The sequence below is a fragment of the Ambystoma mexicanum genome, chromosome 8, assembly GCF_040938575.1.
Source record: "Ambystoma mexicanum isolate Mex_15411 chromosome 8, UKY_AmexF1_1, whole genome shotgun sequence".
NCBI classification, from domain to species: domain Eukaryota; kingdom Metazoa; phylum Chordata; class Amphibia; order Caudata; family Ambystomatidae; genus Ambystoma; species Ambystoma mexicanum.
In genome coordinates this window covers 1,652,299,284-1,652,326,118 of record NC_090929.1, presented here as the reverse complement: position 1 = coordinate 1,652,326,118, position 26,835 = coordinate 1,652,299,284, and the positions used below count along the sequence as shown (strand labels likewise).

General features: G+C 49.4%; 1 protein-coding gene across 1 annotated transcript in view; it reads right to left on the bottom strand.

Moving 5' to 3' along the window:
- Window positions 1–26,835, bottom strand: part of HSPA12A (heat shock protein family A (Hsp70) member 12A) — a 392,947-nt gene that overhangs the window by 248,241 nt on the left and 117,871 nt on the right. Inside the window, exon 2 of the mRNA XM_069611919.1 lies at window positions 4,026–4,114. Within this exon, the coding sequence (XP_069468020.1) occupies window positions 4,026–4,114 (89 nt within the window). The remainder of the gene's footprint in view (window positions 1–4,025; window positions 4,115–26,835) is intronic.

Genomic DNA, 26,835 nt, shown 5'->3' with positions numbered 1-26,835 from the left:
TGCATGACTAGGTGGTTAGCCTTTCCTGACTCCTGAGTAAATGACATCATACCCAGGTATTCATTGGACAGCCTACTGAAAATACGTGGGGGTCTCTCTGACCTAGGTGTCAGTTTAATGCCCAGTGGCTGTGCAACAGAGGGCGACCCAATGCTGGGAGGAAGTCTGGAAGATGAGGGACAACGGGCAGGACCAATGACAGAGGGAGAGCCGAGTTATGAAAGTGGCGTTCCTAAAGGGAAGTTGACTGAAGATTCAAGTTATCAGAAGATCTTTTTGTCCCAGGAGGAGGGTTTCCAGATTGTGGGAGTTCCCCAAACACCCTCTCCCAGGTGGTCAGAGGATCACAGACCATCTGAATGGTGTGACCCTCACCCCTTCGATGCCAGCCACCCAAGGGAGAGTCTACCGTTGTTTAGCCATGGCAGGGTTTCTGGTGAAACCTTGGGACCAGAGGGATGTAAGGTTTGACCCGACAGACTGAGTAACAGGGGGGTGGGGGGCAGCTTCAGCAAGGTATTTATTGAGTGTAATGCCCCCAGATCCCTCAACAAAGCATTTCTGAGAGCATGGGGCACGACAGCTCCCTGACACCTCAAATCGTTATAAAGTGTGCATGAATTGTTTATTTTCTGATGCACTCGGAGTGCTGCACACAAAGGCTCCGTGCTACCTGCAGAGAAATTATATGGGAGGAGGATAAAGATGAAAAGGAGTGGCCCAGGACACCACGATAGGGCCTAACCGCCCATCGCCGCGGTGGTCCAGTTCGCCCCCCTTTGCACTGTTTAGAAAACCAGCAATTTTCAGGATTGTTTTTCCCTTTAAAGGGCAGGGGGAGACATGCGAGTGTGAGACGAGGGTCTGATGCCCCCCTTTCCCCCCCCAGTCAATACAGGAAAACGAGGCTTACTGAATCTTTCAGGAATTCATAAGCCTGCAGGGACGGAACGCTTGGCCTGTGAAATAATAAAAGTGTGTGAGTTCCTGTCATTTGCGGAGTTAATAAAGGCCATCGTTAAAAAAGAAAGCGTGGGGCGTGGGCGAGCTTGTAGGTCAAAGAGCATGTGACGTCACTTCCTCCACCCTTATGGTTTTAGTAAAATCGTGCAAATACCTGGAGTGACGTTATTTTAAGTGTCTGAAAATTCGTGCACTATGTGCGTATGGCTTTGAAGCCCTGTTGAAATACAGCCTTTAAGTCGCACCTTTTTGGCCCCAGAGGACAAGGCATGTCTAGACAAGCCATTAGGCGAAAATAGAATTTTCTCCCAGTATTGGTGCTGTGAGAATTGAGTTTCAGGGGGTTTCATGCTTGGTTTCTATAGTAACCCTTTGGTGAAGAAATGCATGTTGATTAGATTCCATTCGTCACGTGACTGCATTTTATCATTGGTTCCCTCGGATTAGCACTAGGTCAAGGGGGTGGTGACTTGGTGTTGGGATCTGGTTAAGAGTCACTAGTATTGGATGTGGGGCAGGGGGTAATCCTATATTTGTTATGAAGCGGTTCAAGGCCATGACAATGTCTGTTAGGCGCTAGAGAAATATTACAGAAGTACAATTTCAAGATTTTTTTATAGGTCACTGTACCAAGTTCTTCGCCCTTCTAACCACTGTAATTTGTGCCATTAATACCCATCTATTTGGTATTCAAACCATGCCCCTTGTATCCAATGGTGGAAGGACGAGTCTGCTCTGGGGGACAAGCAAGAGCTTAAACCACTAAGAAAATGTTTCCTACATGTCTTCTTATGTTACAAAGAAGAGTAAAATGAACAGTCTTATTTTTTGTTCTAGTGAAATTATGTTATGTAATGCAGATTGAAGCAAAGTCTGTTAGCACTAGTCCCTATCAAACAAGCAGCAAAACAGGCGCTTAATTAATTTGCTCAATTTTTTTTGCACAAGTCAAAGTTTACATACTCTGAGCCTGATTCATGGAAATGTGCGCAGAAATACATGAAGGGCTGCGTGCCGAGAAGGACTGCGTGCCGAGAAGGACACTGCGCGATCCTGGGCGCAGAATAAAAAACGCACGTCCCGCGTATTCATGGAATTGTTTGTGCAAAGTAACCGTATTCACAAGTCACAGCAGGAACGCCCCCGACACGCCCACACACAAAGCATGAACAGCCAGATCAGCTACCTTTGCATGCTACCCCAGGTGTGAATACATGACCCTTCAATAAGTGTGTGGGGTCCCCCTTAAGCAGATCTGCATCTCAGGGACCCTGCGCAAGGTCCCCCATAACTGTTCCCGGCACCCCGACAACCTGAGCATGGCAAATTGTTGGGCCATCTCGAATGGTATGTGCAGGTGTTGCAAACGATCAGAACGCTCACCTTGAGACTTGCCAATAGAATCTGGCGGAAGTCTCTTCTTGTTTGGCTTCAGCCAAGTTCCTAGGCGTTCAGTGAACGGGTAAGGCCTGTCCCTACCTGCCACCACAGCAGCACCTGATGGAACAAGAGCTCACGAGGAGAAAGGCCACAAAGGCTTCTTCAGTAAGAGTTCCAATAAGAATACCAGGCAAGGCTCTAGAAATTAGGAAAACGTGGCGCGATGATGGCAGCAGCAAAGAGGCAAGATGAGGCAGACGCGGGAGGGGATACCAGCAAGGATACAGATACCAAAGACAGCTTACAAAGAAGCAAAAGGTGGCGGCCCAAAGATGAAAAGGCAAGTGGAAAGCGGGAACATAGCATTTTACCCCAAGGGTGAATGATGGTTGCAACGCGTTGAGCCGATACAGGAACTGGAGCTCAGGCGCCATCTTGGGAAAGACTAGACCGCTAATGGCGGAAGCGGTCTAACTTAAAATGTCAAACTAGGTAATCCCTCGCCAGCATTTCCACAGCGTTGTGACAATCAGCCCCTTGCTGACAAAGATGGTTTAGCTTTTCAGAGGGCATTTTGTGTTTCAGCTCAGTGGCGGTCTTGTAGTAATCGGCGGCTATTAACGCCTAGGTATTATTCTTTTCTGTAAATGTGCGCTTTGCAGTGCCCACATTACAAGCTTCATTTGCTGGAGCCCTTCGGGTGTCAGAAAGGCTCCAGCAAATAAAGCTTGTAACGCGAGTGCTGCAAAATACACATGACGACCCGACGGGCCCTAGCAATTGAAGCTTGTAGCAAGCACTGCAAAGCACACATTAAAAGGCCCAGAACTAAAATAATATACAAAGGAATCGATTGCCGTATAATAATACTGCTGACTGGCAACATTGAAGCAGTTGCTGTGGGCCTCCCTGGGGCTCGAGGCCCATTTCATTTTAAAAAGTTAAAATGCCCAGACTCCGCCCCTGAACAAAATACACACAATCCTTGATGGTCTCCAGAAAAATACATTAACTCAATGAAATTCCAGACGAAATTGACTGAATCTGTGAATAACATCCAGGCGAGGGGTTAGGGAGAGTCAAACAGTGAATACATCCATTAAGGGGTTAGGGAGAGTCAAACAGTGAATACATCCATTAAGGGGTTAGGGAGAGTCAAACAGTGAATACATCCATTAAATACTTGCTGAAATTCCCCAAATCCTTGCATTTCTTTCGAGGTAAATTAACCCGATCTTTGATTTTGTACTAGCAGAAAAAAAATGTATTTTCAATTCCTACATAAACCTACAGAATGGTTATATTTCTAGGCGGGAACTTCACTCAACAATTAAAACTCTTGCAGTCAATGCACAGAACACTAAACATTTTTTACATTGCTAATATCCGCCAATCAAATACATGGCGATACTATTCTGCAGCTAATCCATTTAAAGAATCACTACCAATATGTCACTAATAGGATTGGCCACCAATAGTATGGTGGGCTTTAAAAAATGCAACAAAACAACACCTAGAAATTCCTGCTAGGTGGCGCTGTGACATGTGTGGCTTATCTGAAATGGACTATTCTAATACCACTGTTATCAAGGGGGGGGGAAGTGAGTGGTTCCTGGGGCGTCTTTCTGGTACTTTGGGAAGGGGTAGCAGTGGGGTTGAAACATGCCAAGAGTGCTTCTTACCACAGCGATGTGCGATGGAGAGAGCGGGGTTATCCCGGGATCGCCCAAGCTTCTCGCAGGAGAGGAGTACGTTGTCGTGGTAACTGTAACTGAAAATAAAAATACATGCACATTAGTATCAATCTGTGCAGAAGGAACAGAAATAAAGTGGTGTACAGAGGAGGTCACGTGGCACCTTGGGAAATATTTGCACATTGATTTTTGAGCCGTCTCCTGCCCCCCCCCACCCTTCCAATCACTCCCTTGGCATGCAAGCACTACCCCCCTCCATCACAATTTCATTTGCCTAAAAATGTAACAAGAAGCTAACAAGAAAACGCTTTACATTATTAGTACCCAGTGAGGGGGGCGTGGTGGCCTCCCAGCCAATCGGGAGGCTCAGAACACAGGCGTTACCAGACAGTAATCACGCTGCCCTGAGCCTCCTTAGGGCTGGCCGCCGCCATCTCCCCTCGCTGGGGAATGAGTTAAGTCTTCCCCTCCCCCAACTCCTCCATCCACAGAATTCTCTCGCCATCCTCCCACCCCCACTTACCATCTTTTCTGTCCATCTCGGGAACGGACACGCTGGGAACACTTGTGTCGACAGCGCATCCGCTCCCGATCTGCGACAGGCCGGCATGGACTTTCCATGGCGGGCATTTTTTTAAACTTCTTTTTATGGCCGCCACAGAAAGAGTGAAGGGACTATGTGTAGATCCGTCTCCCTTTTACATGGTGGCCTTTTTCTCTGTTTACTTTTCTTCTATTTTCTTTCAATGTCATGAAAAGTGTCCCCATCCTACCTCAGAGCCAAATGTACACTTTACATCCCTAATAGGGCCCTAAGATCTCAAACATCTGGCAAGCTACAGATACCCCAGGCATCCCAAACTACGGGTGCTGGGAAATCTTTTCCGGTTCGAGCAGCTCAGCAGTGGAACAACCTCCCAGGTACCCTGAGATCAGAGCCAAATCTGTTAATCTTTAGGAAAAATCTGAAGACTCATCTCTTCAAATAATGTGCCACTCCTAGTTTCCACCTATCGTTCTGCCTAACTCTAATGTGTCTCTCTGCGCCCTGATGCCTGTGGGCTACCGGCACATTACAAACAAACAAAACAAATAAATAAAGTGAAAACAGACTTCGTTTTCCCCTTCACCGTTGGGCACTTTTTTTTAACATTGCTTTTAGTACCCTGGTTTTACAGGCTGGGGCACTACTAGCAATAGCCCTTCGGCGGGGGGTATTACCACTTCAGATAATGCCATGGGGCCTTTAAGGCCCTCGATGCACTCGGGTCTGTAACTATGGCCCCTGGGGCATTACCTGAAGTGGTAATGCCCCCCTGCTCGGGGAATATTGCTTAAGCAATTGCCTGGCACTTAACTCTGCAGCCAAGGGCACAGTTTATTGTCTGTGTCATGCTCTGTCCTGCCACGGCTGTGTACGTCAGACAGGTCAAATCAACGTAACCCAAAATTTGGGGTGGGGGGCTAAAGTCTGATCTTCCCAACGGTCGTTCCTCTGCTCCAACTGACACCAGTGGTGCGGCCAGTAGCGCGCAACAGGCCTCGTGGACATTCTGGAACCGCAAGCCATTTATACTCCTCTGACCCTCTGAATCTTTTTTGAAAGTTTTGGTTGACATTTGTATTTGAACGCGCCTTGCCAGCCTTCCAGTTCATGAACTTTTTTCCATCACACTGTTCATGCAACAGGCATTATTCGCGTCCCCCCTTTCCCTCACTCTAATTCTGAGGGATGTTGGCAGGATAACCCTCGAATGTGTACTCTTGTTGCCCAACACCACACGTTTTACTTCTAGTTTACGCAGACTGAACGCACGTGACTTCTCTAGCAAGAGTCCGCGTTTGAGTGGTTGATCAACATGAACTTCATCCTGCTATCAAACGCGTTCCTGGGGCTGGGGCTAGGGACTGCAAACTCAGCTTTCCAGGGGGTTGGACTACGACTCCCAGGAACCCTTACCTTTGAATGTGCTGGCTAAGGCTGATGGGAGTTGTACTCTGAAAGCTCTGGAGAGCCAAAGGCTGAAAACGTCTGGAATAGTCTTTGTTGTGTGAGGGTAGGTTTCTTCCATAGAACTTAATACCCAGGGCATTAAGTGGGCTGGGGATAGCCAGGACTCATCCCTGGCAATCTCCAAATATTGACCTTGATTCGACTCTACTGGCTCTTCAAACTGACTTGCCTGACCAGATCTCTTCCTAGCAATAACGTAAATGCAAAGCTGAATGGCAATTGTAATTGGTTATTTATAACGTTATGTATAACGCGCTTAATACCCAGAGGTTTCGAAGGACAGTCCCGGGATTGAACTTGTGTTGCTCTGCGTCATCTTGCTTCCAAGGCAAGCGCGTTACCCCCGAGCTATCCTCCCGGCCAATACTGCTCTTCACTAGTCACTATCAGTCATGTTTATAATTACAATATCAAACACATTTTGAATTAGATTTTGTTCAAACAGGTTTCATTTTTGACACACATTTTATTAAAGTATTCTCATTACAATGATGTTCATTCGTACTTAAGAATAACAGATGCATGGTGCAGTGACCGGTTTTAATTTTTATTTATGAATATATTGATGTTGGTCAATATTTGTAAGCACATTTATATTTAATGTTTTCGGTAGAAATTACTCCATTTCATTTCACGTATGAAGACTCGATTGGCTCTGTTAGGACACTCTTAATCACGTAAGTCCACCTCTTTTAAAGGCATTGGGATTTGAGGGTGTGCCAGACCTTTTTTTAGGCCTCAACCGACCGCCCCCACCCCCCCAGAATTTTCATCACGGCGTGCTAGTGCCCCCTCTTTATTCCTTTTCCTCCTTAAAGCACTGTTAATACCACGTGCAGGGTGTTTCAAAGCTCTGCAGGAGAGGGGAGGAGAGGGAATAGGAGGGAGGGAAGAGGCAATGGGGAGAGGGAATAGGAGGGAGGAGAGAGGCAATAGGAGAGAGGGGAGAGGGAATAGGATGGAGGGGCGAGGGAATAGGAGGGAGGGGCGAGGGAATAGGAGGGAGGGGGCGGGAAGGGACAGGGGGGCAGGAAAAGGACGGAAGGGCGAGTGAATAGGAAGGAGGGGCGAGGGAATAGGAAGGAGGGGCGAGGGAATAGGAGGGAGGGGCGAGGAAATAGGAGGGAGGCGAGAGCGAGAAAAGGAGGGAGGCGAGCGGGAATAGGAGGGAGGGGAGCGGGAATAGGAGGGAGGGGAGCGGGAATAGGAGGGGAGCGGGAATAGGAGGGAGGGGAGAGGGAAAGAAGGGAGGGGAGAGGGAATAGGAGGGAGGGGAGAGGAGAGGGAATAGGAGGGAGGGAAGAGGAGAGGGAATAGGAGGGAAGGGAGATGGAATAGAAGGGAGGGGAGAGGGAATAGGAGGGAGGGGAGAGGGAATAGGATAGAGGGGTGCGGGAATAGGAGGGAGGGGAAAAGGAAAAGAAGGGAGGAGAGAGGGAAAAGAAGGGAGGAGAGAGGGAATAGGAGGGAGGGGAGAGGGAATAGGAGGGAGGGAATAGGAGGGACGTGCGGGGGAATATAAAGGAGGGAATAGGGAATAGGAGGGACGGGCGAGGGAATAGAAGAGAGGGAATAGGACAGAGGGGAGAGGGAATAGAAGGGAGTCGGTGGGTGACGGTGGTCAAAATGGTGATCTTGTTGCTCCAAGGTGTGGTTTGGCGAAGCAGCAGTTTTGAGGGGTGGGGTAGGGTTGAGTCATGGTGTAACCCCTGGTAAGTGACTCACCAGCAATTCGAGTCAGGTCCTGGCGTCAAGCAGTTGATTTGAGCATAGCAGGTGGTGGGCACAGCGAGGGCACAATGAAGTGTTGATAGGCTCAATAGTTTGAAGGTTCGATGAGTGCCAGAAATGAACACCGGCCGAATCCCTCAGCATCTACGGCATCGACGTCAGTTCAGGGAGCCGTTCGCTGATATGGTCAGATGTTGCGAGTCATAATCCAGGGGCTCTAGCTCAAGATGAACCCTTTCAGGGTTTGCTTCTCTCTGCCTTGAGAGCCGTGGGAGAGGTTATAGTGCAGAGGCCTCCTCTGCCTTGGACTGCGTCTTCACTATTTGAGGGCTTTGGAAAGTGCACCTCTCTGTAAAAGTCCCATGAATCCTTCTCAGGTGTTTTTCCAGAGTGAATCAAAGAAGTGGTAGGAGACCCCCTTTTTTTAAAAGGTAAAAGTTCACAGCTGATGCCTACCGAAAAAAGTGGACTTTGCCCATCTGACATCACACCCAAAGTGCTTTTTTCTAGAGGAAGTGTGGTTGGGGGGGACAGGAAGGAAAGAGAAACAAAAGGCTGGAAGTCTCCTTCCACTGATCAGAGCCCCCCAGAGTGCTCTAACCCTGTCCCTTCCCTTCTCAGTGGTATCAAAGGCCTTTCAAAATGCAGCACCCTAATGTGAGGCTACTGCCTTTGAATGGGTGTGCCCCTTTGATGCCTGGGCCCAGGACAGCTTCCTGGTGGGCGACAGTCTCTGGTGGGTGTGTTACCTACCCTAACAAAGATGAAAGAAGAGGCGTGGGCCTTCGGGTTCCAAAGTTCTTTTCTTTCCTGCTAATGTTCTTCCACCTCTGTCTCCTCCTCCTTCTATCCTCTTTCCTCCCTTAAATCTGTTGATTTCCCCTACTGCCCATAATCTCGGTCTTTACCTTGACTCCAATTTCTCTTTCGCCCATCATATCTCATTCAGCTCTCCGCCTGTCGTTTTCACCTCTAGAATAGTCGTAAAATCCGCCCTTTTCATGCTACTAAGCTCCTGGTTTCGACACTAGTCTTTTCTTGACTTTTCTACTGCTCTGTTCTACTTTTTGGTCTTCTTTGCTCTCGCCTAGTCATTCTTAAATCAATCTATCACTCCTCTATTCGCTCACTTTGTTTACTTTCCGATCATGACTCAATCTCCTCTTCTCTTGACTCTCTTGGATGGGTTTCCTTTCATTCTCAGCTCAAATTCAATTTCCTCTGTTTAGTATTCAAATCTTTATGGTCTTGCTCCCAACTACCTTGCTTCTCTTCTCTCATTCTATTCTCCTCCTCGGCCTCTCGGTTCTGCTGGACTCTTCCTACTTACTGTTTCTCGTGCCCCTTGTCAACAATCTCGCTTTCGATCTTTCCAACTGCTGGCCCCTCTCCACTGTAATCTCCTTCCTCTATGTCTACGTTGTATAGCCTCCTATTCTCTGTTTCGCTCCTCTTTAAAAAGTCACTTACATCAGTCTCCTGTCTGATTATTACTGGCTGATCTTGAACACAATTGTCTATGCTGATTTTATTGTACTGTTGATTTCTCTTTGTGAAGCTCTTTGGTAAAAAGCGCTATATAAAATATTATAAAATATAAATACAATACACGTTACCTCCCACAACAGAATTGACTCACAGGAACAGACACGTGTGATATCAAATTGGATGTGGCTGACATGATCATATGTAGTGCCATGCACCATGCTTTAACACAGGCATAGCTTTATTTTAGAGTTTATCATGCCACCAACATGGGTTACTTAAGATCATCCAGGTTTTGGTACAGGGGGATGGGATGGCAATATCTTAAATGTAGACCATGCACTGCAGAGACGTGGCTGTCACTGCAGCTGTTAAATGGGCCACTGTGCCCTTTGGACCTCCTCTGTGCCACTGGTAGAGCAGGCACCGCAGATCAAGAGACTGATGCAGCAGGGCACAGGTGCACGCTATGCTTTTGGCACAGAGTTTATGAAGGTGGAATCTGATCAGAAAATTACCCTTTCAGAGACGGAATTACCTGAATCATTGTATTACTTAATACGCATTTTAAAAGCCAATGCTTCTACACCCTTGATAATTGACAATTCCTAGGGGAATCCAGACGTGGGCCCCCTTGCTCACTGTGCTCAGAGAGGCACAGCTCCACCTCCCTGATGAGGCCTAATAAGGCTGAAACACGTGTCTGGGGTTGCTGTTGGTACTCTTGTTCAGAGGAGAATTGCCAGAGCATTTTGGTGCTGGAATGACCCAGGGCAGGACAAAGACTGATATGTGTATGGACTCTTGATTTTTTTAAGGGACTTAGGTTTAGTCACCCTAGGTGTCCCAGGGTAATCCAGACATGGACCCCTTGTTCACTGTGCTCAGAGAGGCACAGCTCCACCTCACTGATGAGGCCCAACAAGGCTGAAACACATGTATGGGGTTGCTGTTTGTACTCTTATTCAGAGAGGAATTGCCATAGCATTTCGGTGCTGGACTGCCCATGTGGGCTGGAGAAAGACTAATATGCAAATGGATATTCCCTTCGGTGAAAGGTACAGTGAGCTAAAGTGTGGCTGCGGACTCTCTCGAGTGGGTACCTTCCGAAAGAACAGGTCAATGGGCCGTGTTCCTTCTCGCAGAGGGGCGCCTATGACCATTTTTTGACAACCCGTCACAAAGACCTCATCTTCTCCAGTAGGCCACATCTCCCCGTCAACATACCGTTTGGAGCCCAATTCAAAACTAGCCAGTAAAGAGTTTGCCACAGACAGTTATAAGAAAAGGAGAAGCCCAGAGGGGTTAGGAACAAGGGATCTCAAAAATATCTTGTAAACCCGGAGTTCGGAACTTATGTCCAAGGCAATGGATTCAGTTAAATGTTTAAGGTATTACAGCACCCCAGGGGCCACACTGCATGATCTCACTCATCACATTGAAACTGAACATTTTCCAAACAAAATCAAATTAATACACATATCCAGCTGAAGGGCACATCCTCTGTTCTGTGCAGAGAGGATGTTACACATAAGGAACATAACAGATAAGGAGTATCTCCTTAGTATATGATCGACATGTTTCAACTTATCGGCCACTGAATGAGACTAGTCTCCCATGGCCACATGCTGGCATTAAACAGAAGGGCGGACATGGGGAACACGTGACAGCACGGCACACGCCAACGAAGGAAAGGACTGCTGCTCGTTTCAGAGAGGGAGAGCTCTGTAGAACACAGGTTTTGTTCAGGCAAAATCATTTACAGTACAAACCATGCAAAAAGACTCCATCTATATGTTATGTTGCCGCATGTTAACCGAGTTTTGTATAGCGCAACCAATACCCAGGGCTATCAAGGCGCGGTAGAGACCAAATAAGCCACACAAAGTGCTTCTGGCAACGAAGAATATGGAATGTTATATAATGAGAGGAAATAACACCAATAAGCGTTAAAGCGGATTAAAAAGGAAGGTCTTAAGTTTCTTCCGAACGTGTACAAGATGTGTCCAGGGACGTCATTTGACCAAAATGCCATGGGTAGCGGAAGTGACTTCACATGACCCCTAACCTCTGATGACATCACAGGAAGTGATGTCATTGGGATGCCATTCGACCCCCCCCAAAATGACATCATGAGAAGTGATGGAATGCTACAGGAAGTGGCATCACATAGCATTGTTTCTAAGTACACTACGAAAAATATGGTTACGATATCACTGTAAAGTGATATACATTTCATACAAGAATGGATCACCATATGTATCGCTAATATCGGTGCGTATAGGCCCATATTACCAAATTACTATGAATGCAAGCAGACGTCCCAGCATAGCACTTATGTTTAAGCGCTTCATATAGAACAAATATACATACAGTATCACCCAACCTGTGTTGGTACTCGTTTAGAGAGCTCAGAAGGATGAAAGGCTGAGTTGGCCTTGCCGGGATTCATACCTGCCTGCAGATCACACACCACACACACACACACATCACAGCAGCGAAGGCTCAACCCACGGAGCTATCTTACCAGCTATAGCTATCTTACGCGCTATAGTAAAATGAGCAATTGCATTGTACACAAGCTTTTAGGCACAAGGATTTTGTCAAGTGACGGAGGACACAGAGAACGGCAGAAAAAAACAGGTTATAACTGCAACTTGCGAAAAGAAAAATACATCTGCATTGTGAATTTGAGGTGTTTTAGAACAGACTAAATCAGTGACGCACCTACTGAAGTGTGCCTAAAATAAACCTTTAATGAGTCTAACAATTATTTTAAAGAATACCCGAAAGACTATTTATTATTCCTATGCTTTCTTATTTAGGGTCACTGCTCAAAGTGCTACACTTGTGGAACCCCCTGTTTTTTTTTAAGAGGCCTGATCCAGAAAGCCACCCCAGAAACAAAGAGCCACATGTCACTGGCCACAGCCCAGGAGCTTGCATTAAAAAATAAAAGGCGTTGCGACCCCCTGGCGACGCTCAAATGACGTCATTGTTTGGAGGTCGCTCAATCGACAAGCATTCTGACTCGGGTCAAGGGTTGAGACCCTGAGTGATCAGAATATAAGTCAGCCACAATAGAAGCTGGGCACCTGTGGCTGAAAGAGGAATGCCGAATATGTAAACACAGTCCACGTGCCCCTTCCACGCTCTTTTGCACACTTGCATATGCCAAGGAAAACATGTTTCCTAACACGATGTCCTAAGCTATTTTGTTGCAAATTAAAGGGCCTCCTCGTAAACCGCGTGCCCAGTTAGCAATCAGCTCTTAGGGCACATTAATTTGGCTTGTGTGCACGCTGCTCTAACACGCTTACCAAGGCCCTAGTGGCTCCATCATCATTGGATGGAAGGCATGCGGCTTGGCAACAGCGATCAGCATGCTCCCTGCTTGGCCACAGCGATCAGCATGCGCTCTGCTTGGCCGCAGCGATCAGCATGCGCTCTGCTTGGCCGCAGCGATCAGCATGCGCTCTGCTTGGCCGCAGCGATCAGCATGCACTCTGCTTGGCCGCAGCGATCAGCATGCGCTCTGCTTGGCCGCAGCGATCAGCATGCGCTCTGCTTGGCCACATCCATCAGAGTGCGCTCTGCTTGGCCACATCACTTCATTCTGGATGCGCACTCCTTAGTCACATTGACCTGGGGACACACTTATTGGCCACATCAGCCAGAGTACACACACTTTGGCCACATCATTGTGTACACACACTGCTTGGCTACATCAGGCAGGACACACTATGCTTGAATCCATTGGAATAGATGTGCACTGCTTGTCCACATCTGCCTGAATGCAACAGTGTGGCATAATGTGTGAGCGCTTGGAGACCATGCAAACGGCAGTGGTGCATTGTAAAAATCCAAACAACATAACGCACTACTTGGTTAAATCAGCCTAGATGCAAATTGCTTGGCCACATCAGTCTGGATGCAGGCTGCTTGGCTACATAACTGTGGATGCACTCTGCTTGGCTACATCCATCAGAATGTACTTTTCTTGGCCACATCTCTTCAGTCTGGATCCACACTGTTTGGCCACATTACACAATGCTTAGCCACATTGATCTGAATGCACACACTTTGGCCACATCAGTCTGGACACACACTGCATGGCCAACTCAGCCAGGACGCACACTCTTTGGCCATGTAGGCCTGGATCCTCACGGATTGGGGACATCAGCACTTATGCAAACTGCTTGGCCACAACAGCCAGCGCACACACAGTTTGGCCACATCAGTCATATTGCAAAATGTCTGTCCACATTGGCTAGAACAAACACTGCTTGGGCGCAACATTATGGGCACAAACTGCATGACCACCATGGCCTGAATACACACAGACTGGATACATCACTCTGCTTGCATACTGCTTCTTTACATCAGCCTGGGTGCACGCTACTTGGGCACATTAGCCTGGATGCCCACAGCACCGCCACATCAGCCTGGATGCCCACAGCTCTGCCACATTGGCACGAATCACACAGCTTGGCCACATCAGTCTGGATACCTCTTGGGTACCACGGCATGAATGCACACTACTTGGGGCCCTCAACTAGGACACATACTACTTGGCAATATCTGCATGGAGGCACACAGCTTGGCCACATCGGCCCGGAGGCACAAAACATGGCCACATCAGCCTGTAGGCATAAAACATGGCCACATCAGCCTGTAGGCATAAAACATGGCCACATCGGCCTGGAGGCACACAGCTGGGCCACATCGGCCATTGAGGCACACAGCTGGGCCACATCGGCCATTGAGGCACACAGCTCGGCCACATTGGCCTGGAGGCACACAGCTCGGCCACATTGGCCTGGAGGCACACAGCTCGGCCACATCGCCTACTCTTTTCAAGTTTCTGGATCATTAGGTCCTGCATAGAAGGCTCCTTTATTTTCTCCTCCACTGAAGTCAGGCTGACCGTGTAGTTGCTTGTGTTCTCAGACTCCTACCGGGTAGGACTACGTCCACGTTTGCCAATCGCTACACACAGTATATACAGAAAAAGGGGCGAACGGAGGAGCTCTGCTGCTTCCTTGACTAAAGAGGGCCATTAATGTCCATCTTCATAGACATGGGCGTAGTTTTGGGACGGGGGCACGGGTGTTTGTCCCACCTAACTTTCGTGCCATGCCATTTTGTTCCCCTCATTTGGCAGGGGCCCCTTTCATTTAGATGTAATTTCACCCCCAACATTTTCAGCAAATTTACCCCACTGACTATAGAGCAGAGCAGCGCTCTTTGTATAGAGTGACCACACAACTCCTTTCTGGTGTCATCGAGTCAGACTAGTATGGAGAACAAAATGCTTGGATAAAACCTGGTTCATATCCTCCATTTTAGTCTAGCATCCATGCTAGAATCAAAATGGCCCCTAGTCCTATCGTGTATGATCGCCATGCAGTAATGTACAGAGTAAAACACCAGGTTGTCTCTAACACTCGCTTTTCATTTCTCTTGCTAGCCCTGTATATAACACAAAGCAAATAAATAAAAAAAACAACTCCATATATCATTCCGCCTACCCATCAAACACTTCTGAACTCTGTAATGACCCAGAGGCTGTTGTTATCACTCCATGTCAACAGATTAGATCTCAGGCAGGACACAGCTTTAAAGAGCAAGCAAAGGGAGAGAGAAGGGATGCAATGCTAAGGATTACATGATTTTCCACGACATGAAAGTAGTTCTAGGGATTGAGCTGCAAAGAAATGAAATGGTTAAAGCGGAAATAGGTCTTCACGTGAGGTTAAGTTGTAAGTTCCAGGTAGGCTGATGCGTCATGATGAGTCTAAGCGGGGCTTGGGCCATCAAGAGTTATCTTGAGGGTGAAGCTTCTCCTTTCAATTTCAGGCTGGTTTCCCTCTCCACATCATACGGTTATACAACCATCCTGCAATCTCTCTAAGCTTTCCAAGATGTGCACCCCCAATGCCCATGAGGGATGCGCAAACTAAACTTAAGCATCTCACAGGGCTTATGTCTTGAACTCTTTCTAAGATGTGGTGAGTGAGAATGCAGATGGCGGAGGCAAAAGCTGCAATGGAGAATAATGCTGCACTGTAATAGTGGTAGCGGCTTGACACATCGTGACATGCCATATCCACAGATCGTTACAGCGTTATCTGTGACAAAGTCAGTGACATCCAGAACAGACAAAAGCGAAATCTCTCACAAGTGAGAGACAATGGATCATTTTGAACGTGCGCAAAGAACATTTAGGAGTGACACTGAATAAACGCTGAGGTTGAAAAGTGTACTGGTGCCCAAATGGACAGTGATGTCGATATAGTTGTGGATTGGAGTAGCAAATGTCACTCCAGAGACACAGGACATGCACCATTTTAACTTCTCTACAGAGTGTTGAAAACCCACAGAACCCCTTGAAAAAAGTAGGATTGCCCTTTATAGCAATCCCCCCGCTCCACCCACACTTGAACAAATCCGGAAACAGAAATGGCACAGAAGTTATGGAATTCTTAGCCTAACGGATAGATTTTGCATCGGACATGTCCACCTGGACTAGATTCACAGTGCTGTGGAATGGACAGTGTCGAACAAAGGTGTAGGATTTCTCTGAGGTTAATCAAAGAAGATCAGCCATTTATCACCCCCAGATTAATGGGCAGGGAGAAAGTGCAAACCAATACACCAAAGCCAGCCTCCAAAAAGCTCCTGCCTCTAAAACGGTTGTGCAGAAAATGGCATTGGATGCAATAGCTTCTCACCCAATAGACTGAAACCCAATACTGTGACTGGAGCTCATCTTAGATGGATTCCGAGATGACTACCTGATATAAGAGATGACAGTAGAAGAAATAAAATGCAGGATAATGAAAAACTAAAGAAAGCAAAAAGAAAGTTAAGATGTGAGCCATGTTGTAAGAGCATGGAAATTAAAGTCAGGATATTTGAATCACAAGGGGAGAAACACTGTCTCACAGTAGACCAGTTCTGACAAGGGGATAACAACAGGAAACATCTATTAGCTCAATGAAGACAGCAGATCATGGAGAGAGTTGCAGTGTCTGAGACGCAGCACAATAATTAGCATGCTTTAGTAATGAAAGTTTCCAGAAACTTGGGACAAAGGGAAAGATACTGAAAAAGTCAAAAATGCAACAGAGAATGAAGAAGAAAGGCATGGAGGGAACTACATGAAGCAAGTGCAGGAACCCTCCACTGAGCCGGAGGCACATGGACACTGAAAGTACAGTGATCAAGTGAAATTATCTCAGATTGGGGATTTGGCAACTCACAGTTCTGGTCAGTATACCTGAACCACAAGTGAACTCCACAGATAAACTCAGGGTACAGGGTATGGAAAGAGCGCCCAGAGGCAGGTGCAGCGCAGTGAAAAGCAGGGGGCACTGTGCAGTACTGAGTTTATGACCCGTTGGAACGTGCATATGTTAATGGATGTGATTACACCAGAATAAATCTGAGTCCAAATAACCGAACCAACTCAAGATGATTGCAAAGTACTGTTTTATTAACAACTATCTAAAATAGGGAGGGTACAACGAACATCAACGGACGTATGCTCAGTCTCCCAATGATCTCCACAAAAAATACAATTCTTATACCTGAAGATACATAGTGACGTCATACTACGTGGCAATAGTAAAAAATCTATCAAGGCCGGGATTTGTTAAGAACATCTAGATATACAGTATTAGGAGCTAGGATTGTTATTGGCTCACCTTTATCAGGTGGACAACTTATGACTACTGCTGCAGTAATTCTGCCTAATTTTCTGTCGAAAGTGGGAGGATTCGGTCCTGGAGGTAAATCCCCCCACTCCAGAGCCAAACTCGTAGTGTGGTGGAGCAGGAAAAGTGGCAGTAATTCCGTTACCGCTACTTTTTTCCCCCACACCGCCATACTTGTTATGAAGTGAGTGAGGCTGCTTGTGGCGACCCTCCTGGGCTTACCTTTGCCATCTGGGTGCCCCTTTGTGCCTGTGCTGCAGCCTTGCCCACCGTAGCTTCCCTGGCTCCCCACTTCCCTCTCCTTCCCTCTTCCCGCCTCCCAACCCGCCCCGTGAACCTTTTTGGTGGATTGAGATCCACGTTGCTCGTGTATACACCGTAGCTCCAGTTGTGTGCTCTTTGCCATCCTGAGCCCCAGGTGAGTGAGGCTGCTCGTGGCGACCCTCCTGGGCCCACCTTTGCCATCTGGGTGCCCCTTTGTGGCTGTGCTGCGGCCTTGCCCAGCGTAGCTTCCCCAGCTCACCACTTCCCTCTCCCTCCCTCCTCCCACCTCCCACTTCCCAACCCGCCGCGTGAACCTGATTGGTGGATTGAGACCCACATTGCTCTGTGTATACACCGTAGCTCCACCTGGGTGATTTTCTGAGCCACCCTAGCCGAGGTAAGAGTCTCCTGACCCTCACCTGCATACTTTCCCAAATAAATTCCTAAATTGTGCTTAAAAGCACCTAGAGCGCACTCGACACGCAGTTCACCTGCCCATGACAGCCCGCTTTCTGCTTCGCTTCGAGCCCGCCTCCCCAGCCCCGATTGGTCCGCCTCTACCACATCAAGGACACTTCAGGGCAGCCCTCTGCCCGGCAGCCCCTGCAGCTAAGGGCCCCAAGGCCAAGGGCGGCTCCTTCATTGGCGGCTCCAAGATGTGTCTGCAGGTGTCCGCAGGGGACGCCAATGAAGCCAGCAGTAAACAGACACCAACAAAAATTGTGAGTGTGGCATGGGTGGGGAGTAGATCACTCTACTCCAGAAAACCCCAGCCACTCTATTTTACCTTCCAATAACATAGACTGCCATAGACTCACACCAGGCATACTTAGAAAGATTTGTGACCACCAGACTGAACCTATTCATGTCAGGATTGCAGAAGTTGCCTTGCAGTACATACTAACATACTTGTCAAGGTCAACAAGTGCTTCACATAGGTGACACTTGAATGTTAGCATGCCAATTCCTAGATAGAATTGTGAACATTAGCCTGCATCGCATCTAGATAGGATTTTGATTGAATGATAGCATGCCCGCACTTAGATGAACCTTGAATGTTAGCATGTGCCACACCTAGATAGAATTGTGAACATTAGCCTGCGTAGAATCTAGATAAAATGGAGAATGTTAGCATGCCCACACCTAGATAGAATTGTGAACATTAGCCTGCACAGCATCTAGATAAGACTGTGAATGTTAGCATGCCCGCACTTAGGTGACACTTGAATGTTAGCATGGCCTGCGTGGTATCTGGATAGGATTGTGAATGTTGGCATGACCAGGCCTGGATAGAGTTGTGAACGTTGGCCTGCGTCGCATCTGGATAGGATTTTAAATGTTAGCATGCCCGCACTTAGGTGAAACTTGAATGTCAGCATGCCCACACTTAAATAGAATTATGAACATTCACCTGCATAGCATCTAGATAAGATTGTGAATGTTAGCATGCCCACACCTAGATAGAATTCTGAACATTAGCCTGCGTCGCATCTAGATAGGATTTTGACTGAATGATAGCATGCCCGCACTTGAAACTCGAATGTTAGCATGCTAAATGTCAGGTAACCCACTAAACAATATAAGCTCAAGCTCCCTGCATACTTATCTCACTCAAAAACTCACACAACCATCTCTCGCACAACAAGACGCATGCACTTCACAACACTGCAACAACACATAAGCCGCACTAACAGCACACGTGGACCGACACCGATCCAATACCCGGTGTATACCGAGTTCAAGCTGCCAAAAGAACACCACTCCTCTCATTGTCCTACTCCCTCTTCACCTTACTAACCCATCCCACCTTATCGTTTACAGATCCTCCAGAGCACCTGGGGACCAACTCCGTTGGTGACGGTGCGCGGTACAAATACCTTTAACATTTAACCACACACGGAGTACCACACTGCTCATATATGGAGTACAATCTCAATTTGTATGTTCCATGTTTAATGCGGTTATAGCCAACAAATGTTTCAACCAAATGGTCTTCTTTTGGGCTGGGCTGACTCCAGTACGGCCCCCGACTTCCAAAATTCTTCAAACCCAGCTCGTGATCGTGAAACTGCAGGTATGCGGCTCACTTTCTTCCCTGGCTGCTTGCCTTATGTACCGAAGTCAGCCCAGCCCAGAAGAAGACTGTTTGGTCGAAACACATGTTATCTATAACCGCATTAAACATGGAACATGCAAATTGAGATTGTACTCAGTATATGTGCAGTGTGGTTGTGAAAATAGTTTTTACATGTATTCTACTGCTGGTCACCCTCCATACCTTCATCGGTGCCCGCAGCAGTCACATCAGAGAGAATATTTGGTCCATACCTTCATCGCTGCCCGCAGCAGTCACATCAGAGAGAATATTTGGTGTAACCCTTTACTGACAGGTTTATTAGTGCCATCTCATATAGGACACCGACAAGCGCTTTGGGGACCCAGTCATATGCCACACAAGTTTTATACTTGTAATGAGCCCCACATTCTTTAGGGGGCGTCCTCGCCTTAACGCGTGCATTTGGCTAATTTGTAGATTTTGCATTTCTTGTACTAGCACTTGTAACCTGACATGCATTGGAAACCTGTTTTTGGCAATTAATAATGCAGTTAATATTATATTTTAGGTAAGCCATTGCAAGATTTGGCAAGAGATTCGCTTTTGAAAGATACACCACCAATCTACTTTGCAGCATGACGTTGTATGCCATTAGCCCCAGGCTGGGCTGTGGTTCAAATAAACAACATTTGTATTGCTGGTTGCTTTTTAGGACATCAAAGCACTGACCGTGCTGTTGTGAGTTGCTGATTTGCGGTGCCCGTCTGCTGGGTACAAAATGCAATATTCATCTGCGGTCCGCCAGCGGGCAGACACAACGACGCCGCTTCCTTTAGCCCTTAAAAAGGAGACAACAGCTTTCTAAATGTTGACACACTCTGATATTCCTGTTTCAGTTAAGAAATAATCTCGGATCCAGAGATGAAATGCATTCATGAACAGCTGTTGAATGGTTAATAATAGCATTACGTTGGTCTCTGCCCATTTCTGCCCTCCCTGGAGGTCTGGACGCATCGCTTCACCTGGGAGCTGAAGAGCTCCTCAACCCACTTCAATGCCCTCGCACAATTAGAAACATTCCAACCAGGTGGAGATCTTGAAAAACACATTGGGACTTCTTTCTAGTGTTGGTCTACATTAAAGAGTAGGCTTATCTCTCAAGTGTTCCCCTTAAAGACAGCAGCACTGCAAAGGAGGCGGAGCTAATTCTCGGAAGGTGGAGGAAAGGTTGAGCAGTGCTTTTGTGTCTGTGGATCAGGAGTCATTTTAAAATGGGTCCGTTTCCTCCTTAAAGTTTCTACTTATTTTGTCAAGCTGCCCAACTGATGCAGAGTCAAAATGTACCTAAGGGTGGGAGCCCCTCTACTGAGAGCAAACACCTTCCTCTCCCCACCCTACCTTAGAGTTGGGGATCTGCCCCACACCACCGTTTCCTTTCTTGGTTGCTTGTAGATCCCTTGCTCCAAATTCCCTGCCCTCCCCTCCCCAGTTAGCTCCTGACTCCCTTTTTCTCTGCTCGCTCCTGGAGCTCTTCACCCTATGATTGTAAGGTGCTCCGTTGCTTACCCCAAAGCTGGGTCCGCGTTCAGTAAATACCTTAATAATGAGAAGAATCATATAACCTGTCCTATGGACATTCTTGCACTCCGGAGGGTCTACAACCAGTTTTTGCTCACTGTACCCTTTACAGAGGAGAAATATCCATTTGCAGATCAATGGGCCCCACCTCCAACAGCAGTCGAGGACTAAAATGCCACACAATATGGCCAGGCAATTCTGCTCTCAACAAGAGTATCATCAGTAGCCCCCAAGCACGCGGTTCAGCCTTGATGGGCCTCATCACGGAGGTGAAGTTGAGCCTCTCTAAGGAACAATGCGCATAGGGGAGCTTTTACGCTTGTTCGTGTGTCACAAAAGTGTGGAGACGGGTTTCTAGAAGCTGTGCTACAGTTTGAGACAGAGTTGAGAAGGGCGAATGCTTCCAGCCTGTTGAATCAGCGTGAAGACAGGTTGAGATGATTGCTTCCACTAGGTCGAGTCAGCGGTCAAGATGGGTCGAGACGATTGCTTCTAATGGGTCGAGTCAGTGTTTGAGGTGCGAGTTACGATGGCTTCCAGAGGGGTCGAGTCAATGTCGAGAAGGATCAAAAATGGATTGGAAACTGGTGAGTATCAAAGGCAGCTCTGAGGGATGGCAGTGGTTCGAAAAGTGTCTCAAAGCTGTCCAGCTGACTCAAAGGTGGACTGATGCAGAAAAACAGTGCCTAGCGCTGGCACTTGACTTCTGGTTGCTGGGCGACCCTGTCCAGCGTCCCCAGTGGCAAGGCGGCCCTTGCTCTGCACTGCCCAGCCTAGAAGGTTGCCAGAGAGGACCTGCAGGGGCTGTCACCTGTAGTAAGAAGGTCCCTGTGTACCAGTATCCCCCAGCTGTCTCGGGAGGATAGCTCAGCGGCAACGCGCTCGTCTTGGAAGCAAGACGACACGCAGCAACATAGGTTCGATCCCGGGTCTGCGCTTAGAATCCTCTGGGTATTAAGCGCGTTATAAATAACCAATTACAATTACAATTACAGCAGGCCATGTCCAGCCAGCAGATCACCCAAAATGTTCCCTCAAGAAAGCCGAGGGAACGACTTGCGCCTTTTTTGTAGGCCTTTTTTAGGTTCGCACCTATAGCAGCGCAGTGGTGGAAATGTACATTTTTTTTACTGGGGGATCCCACCTAGTGCTAGAGTAAGGTGTGAGGCGGGGGTGTGGGGTAAGTCATCCCCATAAACATTTGCTGCTCAGAAGATGAATCATGAAGACCTGGAAAATGGCCCAATTTCTTATAATGTCAGCAAAGTACAAAATGTGCACCCCTTTTAAACCCCACAAACATATACAGCAATATTTCCTGATTAGTGCAAAATTGAAATGGGAATTCAGAGCACTCCTGCTCAGTCCCTCAAGTGGTCTTGTGTGGAATTGTCTCACCTCTCGACCTAGGGACCACGGTTCAAATCCCGGTCCCAACAAAAAGGAACAAGTTACTTACCTGTAACTGTTGTTCTCCAGCATGGGTCTGGCATGGATTCATATGCTCAAGAATATTCCCCGTCGTCAGGCTGGGAATCCTCGGTAAAGAAAAAAACCAGTATCAGTTTCGTTTCTGATCTGTCTTTCGTAGTCATAACCAATCACTGATCTCTGCGTCATACTGACCACGGCCAATGACTGCCCTCTACCTAAGCCCCGCCTCTGGCAGCCATCTTCAGATTTGGAAGCACGTGAAGTGGCAGTATGACCAAGTGAAGAGCCGCAGAGGGGTAGGCGGGAGGGTTCGCATGTGAATCCATGCCAGACCCATGCTGGAGAACAACAGTTACAGGTAAGTAACTTGTTCCTTCTCCAGCATGGGGTCTGGCATGGATTCACATGCTCATGAATAAAGAATACATAGCAGTACACACATGCACAACCACGGGAGGTGGCAAAGGCTCAACATTAAGCATTATATCAAACTCAACATTAAGCATCTTACCTCCTCACCAGGCTCACCTCAGGCGAACAGGTTGCGCAGCACTGCTTGGCCGACCCTGGACTCCTCCCTGGAATCCCGGTCGACGCATTAGAATTTCGTGAAGGTGTGCGTCGACCTCCACGTAGCAGCCCTGCATATGTCCAGCAGGGGCACACCAGATAGGAACGCTGTGGTAGCTGCGATCGCTCTGGTGGAATGGGCTCTCGGACGGCCAGGCAGCGGTCGGTTTGCCAACCGGTGACAGTACATGATACAGCCGGAGAGCCATCTGGAAATGGAAGCCTTCGAGAGAGCCTTCCCCTGATTGACAGGTCCAAAGTTCACAAAGAGTTGTGACGTCTTCCGAAAACACTTCGTGCGGTCCACGTAGAACTTCAGCGCTCTAGCCACATCCAGCGAGTGCAAAGTCCTCTCAGCCGGCGACGAAGGCGACGGGAAGAACACAGGTAACACCAAGGGTTCGTTGAGATGGAAGTCCGACGGTACCTTGGGCATGAAGGAGGGGTGCGTCCTGAGCACTACCCTCGTGTCGTGAAAAGTCAAGTACGGGGCCTTGCAGGAAAGGGCCTGGATCTCTCCCACTCGTCGTGCGGAGGAGATGGCCACAAGAAACGCTGTTTTCCACGACAGAAATTTCAACGGAGCCGAGTGCAGAGGCTCGAACGGAGGTCCCATGAGCTTGGTCAGCACCACGTTGAGCTCCCACGCCGGGGCCGGAGCCTTCACCGGCGGGAACGATCTGAACAGTCCCTTCATGAACTCTTTCACCAGACGATGAGACCACAAGGACGTCCGCCCCGTGGTTCTGGTGTATCGGGAGATCGCAGCAAGATGAATCTTGATGGACGCGTGTGCCAGTCCAGCTTTGGCCAGCGTCAGCAGGTACGGCAGTACTTGGGGAGCCGTAATCCGTAGAGGGTTAATCTTCTGTGCGCGGCACCAGACAGAGAACCTCTTCCATTTGTGTCCGTAGCATTTAAGAGTCGAGGATGCCCTGGCCTTTGCAAGAACCTCTCTGCAGTCGGCCGGTATGTCGTATCCTCCAAACTCTAGCGCTGCAGGAGCCAGGCCTGCAAGTTCAGCGATTTCGGGTCGTGGTGGAGGATGGCGCCTCCTTCCCTGGAGAGTAGATCCGCGTCCACCGGCAGCTTGATTGGCGGGGACGCTGACAAGTCCAGAAGGTCCAGGAACCATATCTGCCTCGGCCACGCAGGTGCGACGAGGATCATCCTGCACCGTGACCTCTTGAGCTGGTTGACGAGCCGGATTAGCAGTGGCAAAGGAGGGAACACGTAGAGGAACAGGCCCTCCCAGGGGAACGAGAAAGCATCGCCCATGCTCCTCGCCTGGGGAAACCTGCTGGCGAACCTCAGGCACTTGGAGTTCGTCGCCGTCGCGAACAGGTCGATCTGGGGTGTGCCCCACCGTCGGAAGAGGCGATCCACTAGATCTTGCCGTAGCTCCCACTCGTGGCACGAGCGCAGCTCCCTGCTGAGTGAGTCGGCGATGGTGTTTTTTATCCCTGCCAGATGAAACGGCACCAGAAACATCCTTTGGGCGACGGCCCAATGCCACAGGTCCTGCGCCTCCTTGGACAGTGCTGGGGACCTGGTTCCGCCCTGTTTCCTGATGTAAAACATGGTGGTGGTGTTGTCGGTGAAGATCCTCACCACCTTGCCCTTGAGGGACGGAAGGAAGGACCTGAGGGCCCAAAACACTGCACGGAGCTCCAGGACGTTGATATGTAGGGATTTCTCCGTCGGGAGCCAAAGGCCTCTTGCGTGCAGATTTTCGGTGTGCGCTCCCCACCCTTCCAGGGAGGCATCCGTGGTCACTGTCTCCTGGTGGGCTGGGGTCTGGAGGTCCATGCCCGCCGTCAGATGCGCGGGGGTGCCCCACCACCGGATCGCTCGTCGGAAACTCTCGTCGAGTGTGATCCTTTCCTCGAAGCTGCCCGTCGTTTGGATCCAGCGCGCGTCCAGGAACTCCTGCAACGGGCGCATCCGGAGCCTGCACATGGGAATGAGGTAGATGCAGGAAGACATCATTCCGAGGAGGGACTTGATGGACCTCACCTTGGCCGCGTCGGCCACCAACATCCGCTGCACCTTGCCCAGGATGGTCCTGGTCCTCTCCTCCGACGGGGAGGCCAGAAGGGACACTGTGTTGAGCCTCGCTCCCAGAAACAGAGCGTCTTGCGCGGGTATCAGGTGGGATTTGGCGTAGTTCACGGAGAATCCCAGGTCCATGAGAAGTTGGACGGTCCTTGCCGTGTGAACCACAGCGAGCTCCCTCGTCTTGGCTCGGATGAGCCCGTCGTCCAGGTAGGGGTAGACGTGGATCCCCTCGCGGCGCAGCTGCGCCGCCACCGGTGCGAGGCACTTGGTGAACACCCTGGGTGGCGACCGTAGTCCGAAGGGGAGGGCTTTGAACTGGTAATGACGCCCTTGGACCACAAACCTGAGGAATTTTCGGTGCCCCTTTAGGATGGGAATATGGAAGTAGGCATCCTCCAAATCCAACGACGACAGGAAGTCTCCTTCCTCCAGCTGACCCAGGACGTGCTGGAGGGATCCCCCCGTCTTCTTCACGAGGAAGTATCTCGAGTAAACTCCGGAGCCCCGAAGCCTCTTTGGGACGAGTTCGATGGCGCCCTTCCTGAGCATCGCCTTTACCTCCAGGAGAAGTTGAGGGACGTGACGTTCTTTCCTGGCCACGGGGGGGACGCGCGGACACCTTCTTTGAAACTCGAGCGCGTGACCCTGGGCCAAGGCGTCCAGCACCCAACGGTCGGTGGAGATGGACTCCCACACGCTGACGAAGCTCGCCAGCCGGCCTCCCACCGGGGTGCTTCGGTGGGGGCCCGACCCCACGGCCGGTTCAATCCTGCTTCGACGAGGCTTTGCCGCCTTGACCTCCTTGGCGACGACGGCGGGGTCTGCCAGACTTGCCTCGTCCTCTGTAGGCCTCCTGAGACGACGAGCGGGCCGCTTGACCGTAGGTGGAGAAACCGCCGCCGGAACCTTTGGAGGCGCCCTTGCCTCCGCTGCTCCGAAAGGGCGTCCGTCGTTGTTGCAGAACTCCAAGGGCCCGGGCCGTCTCGGTGTCCGCTTTAATGGCCTGAAGGGAATCGTCCACTTTTTTCCCAAACAGGTTGTTCCCATCGAAGGGCATGTCCAGGACTCTGGTCTGAACGTCTTGACGGAAGTCCGTAGCCTTGAGCCATCCACGCCGCCTAAGGCAAACGCCGTTGCCCAACTGGCGGAACCCAGTGTCGGCGATGTCCGTCGCAACGGTAATGGTGTGGTCCGAAGCCACCTCACCTTCCTGCAGGATCTCCAGGGCCTCTGCCCTCTTGTCGTCCGGCAAGAAGTCCAGCAGGGGAGCCAGTTTGTACCAGAGCTCCCTTTCGTAGCGGGCCACGATAGCCAAGGCGTTGGCCGCTTTAATCATCGTCGCTGCAGACGAGATGACTCTGCGTCCCATAGCGTCCAATTTCTTTCCCTCGCCGTCCGGTGGGGAAGTCGATGTGGAGGCCGCACCCCCCCCCGCTTTTTTCCTGGCCGCCGCGGAGACGACGGAGTCCGGGGTAGGCTGCGCCCGGAGGCACAGGGGGGCCGTGTCCGGGACCCGGTACTTCTTCTCGTACCGGTCTCTTCTAGCTGGCGTCGTGGAAGGGTGAGGCCCTCATCCCAAATGTCGTCCAATAGAGGCACTTCGAGGACCGTCTTCCTCTTGGCCTCGCGCCGCTGATAAAGGAAACCTTCCTTCTTCTTCTCCTCAGGGCAGAGTTGGAAAAGCTCGGATGCCCTGGTGATCATGGAGTGGAATGATCCAATCTCGTCGGGCGGAGAAGCCCTGGTGGGAGGCGACGACGGTACATCCTCGTCGTATACCTCGTCGTCCGTACCCGTCGCTGCCGTGTCAGTCCCCGTATCATCCCCTCGGGTGGACAGGGAGGAGGGCTGGAAGGGACGCGACGGCTGAAAAGGAGGCGGAGGGTGGAT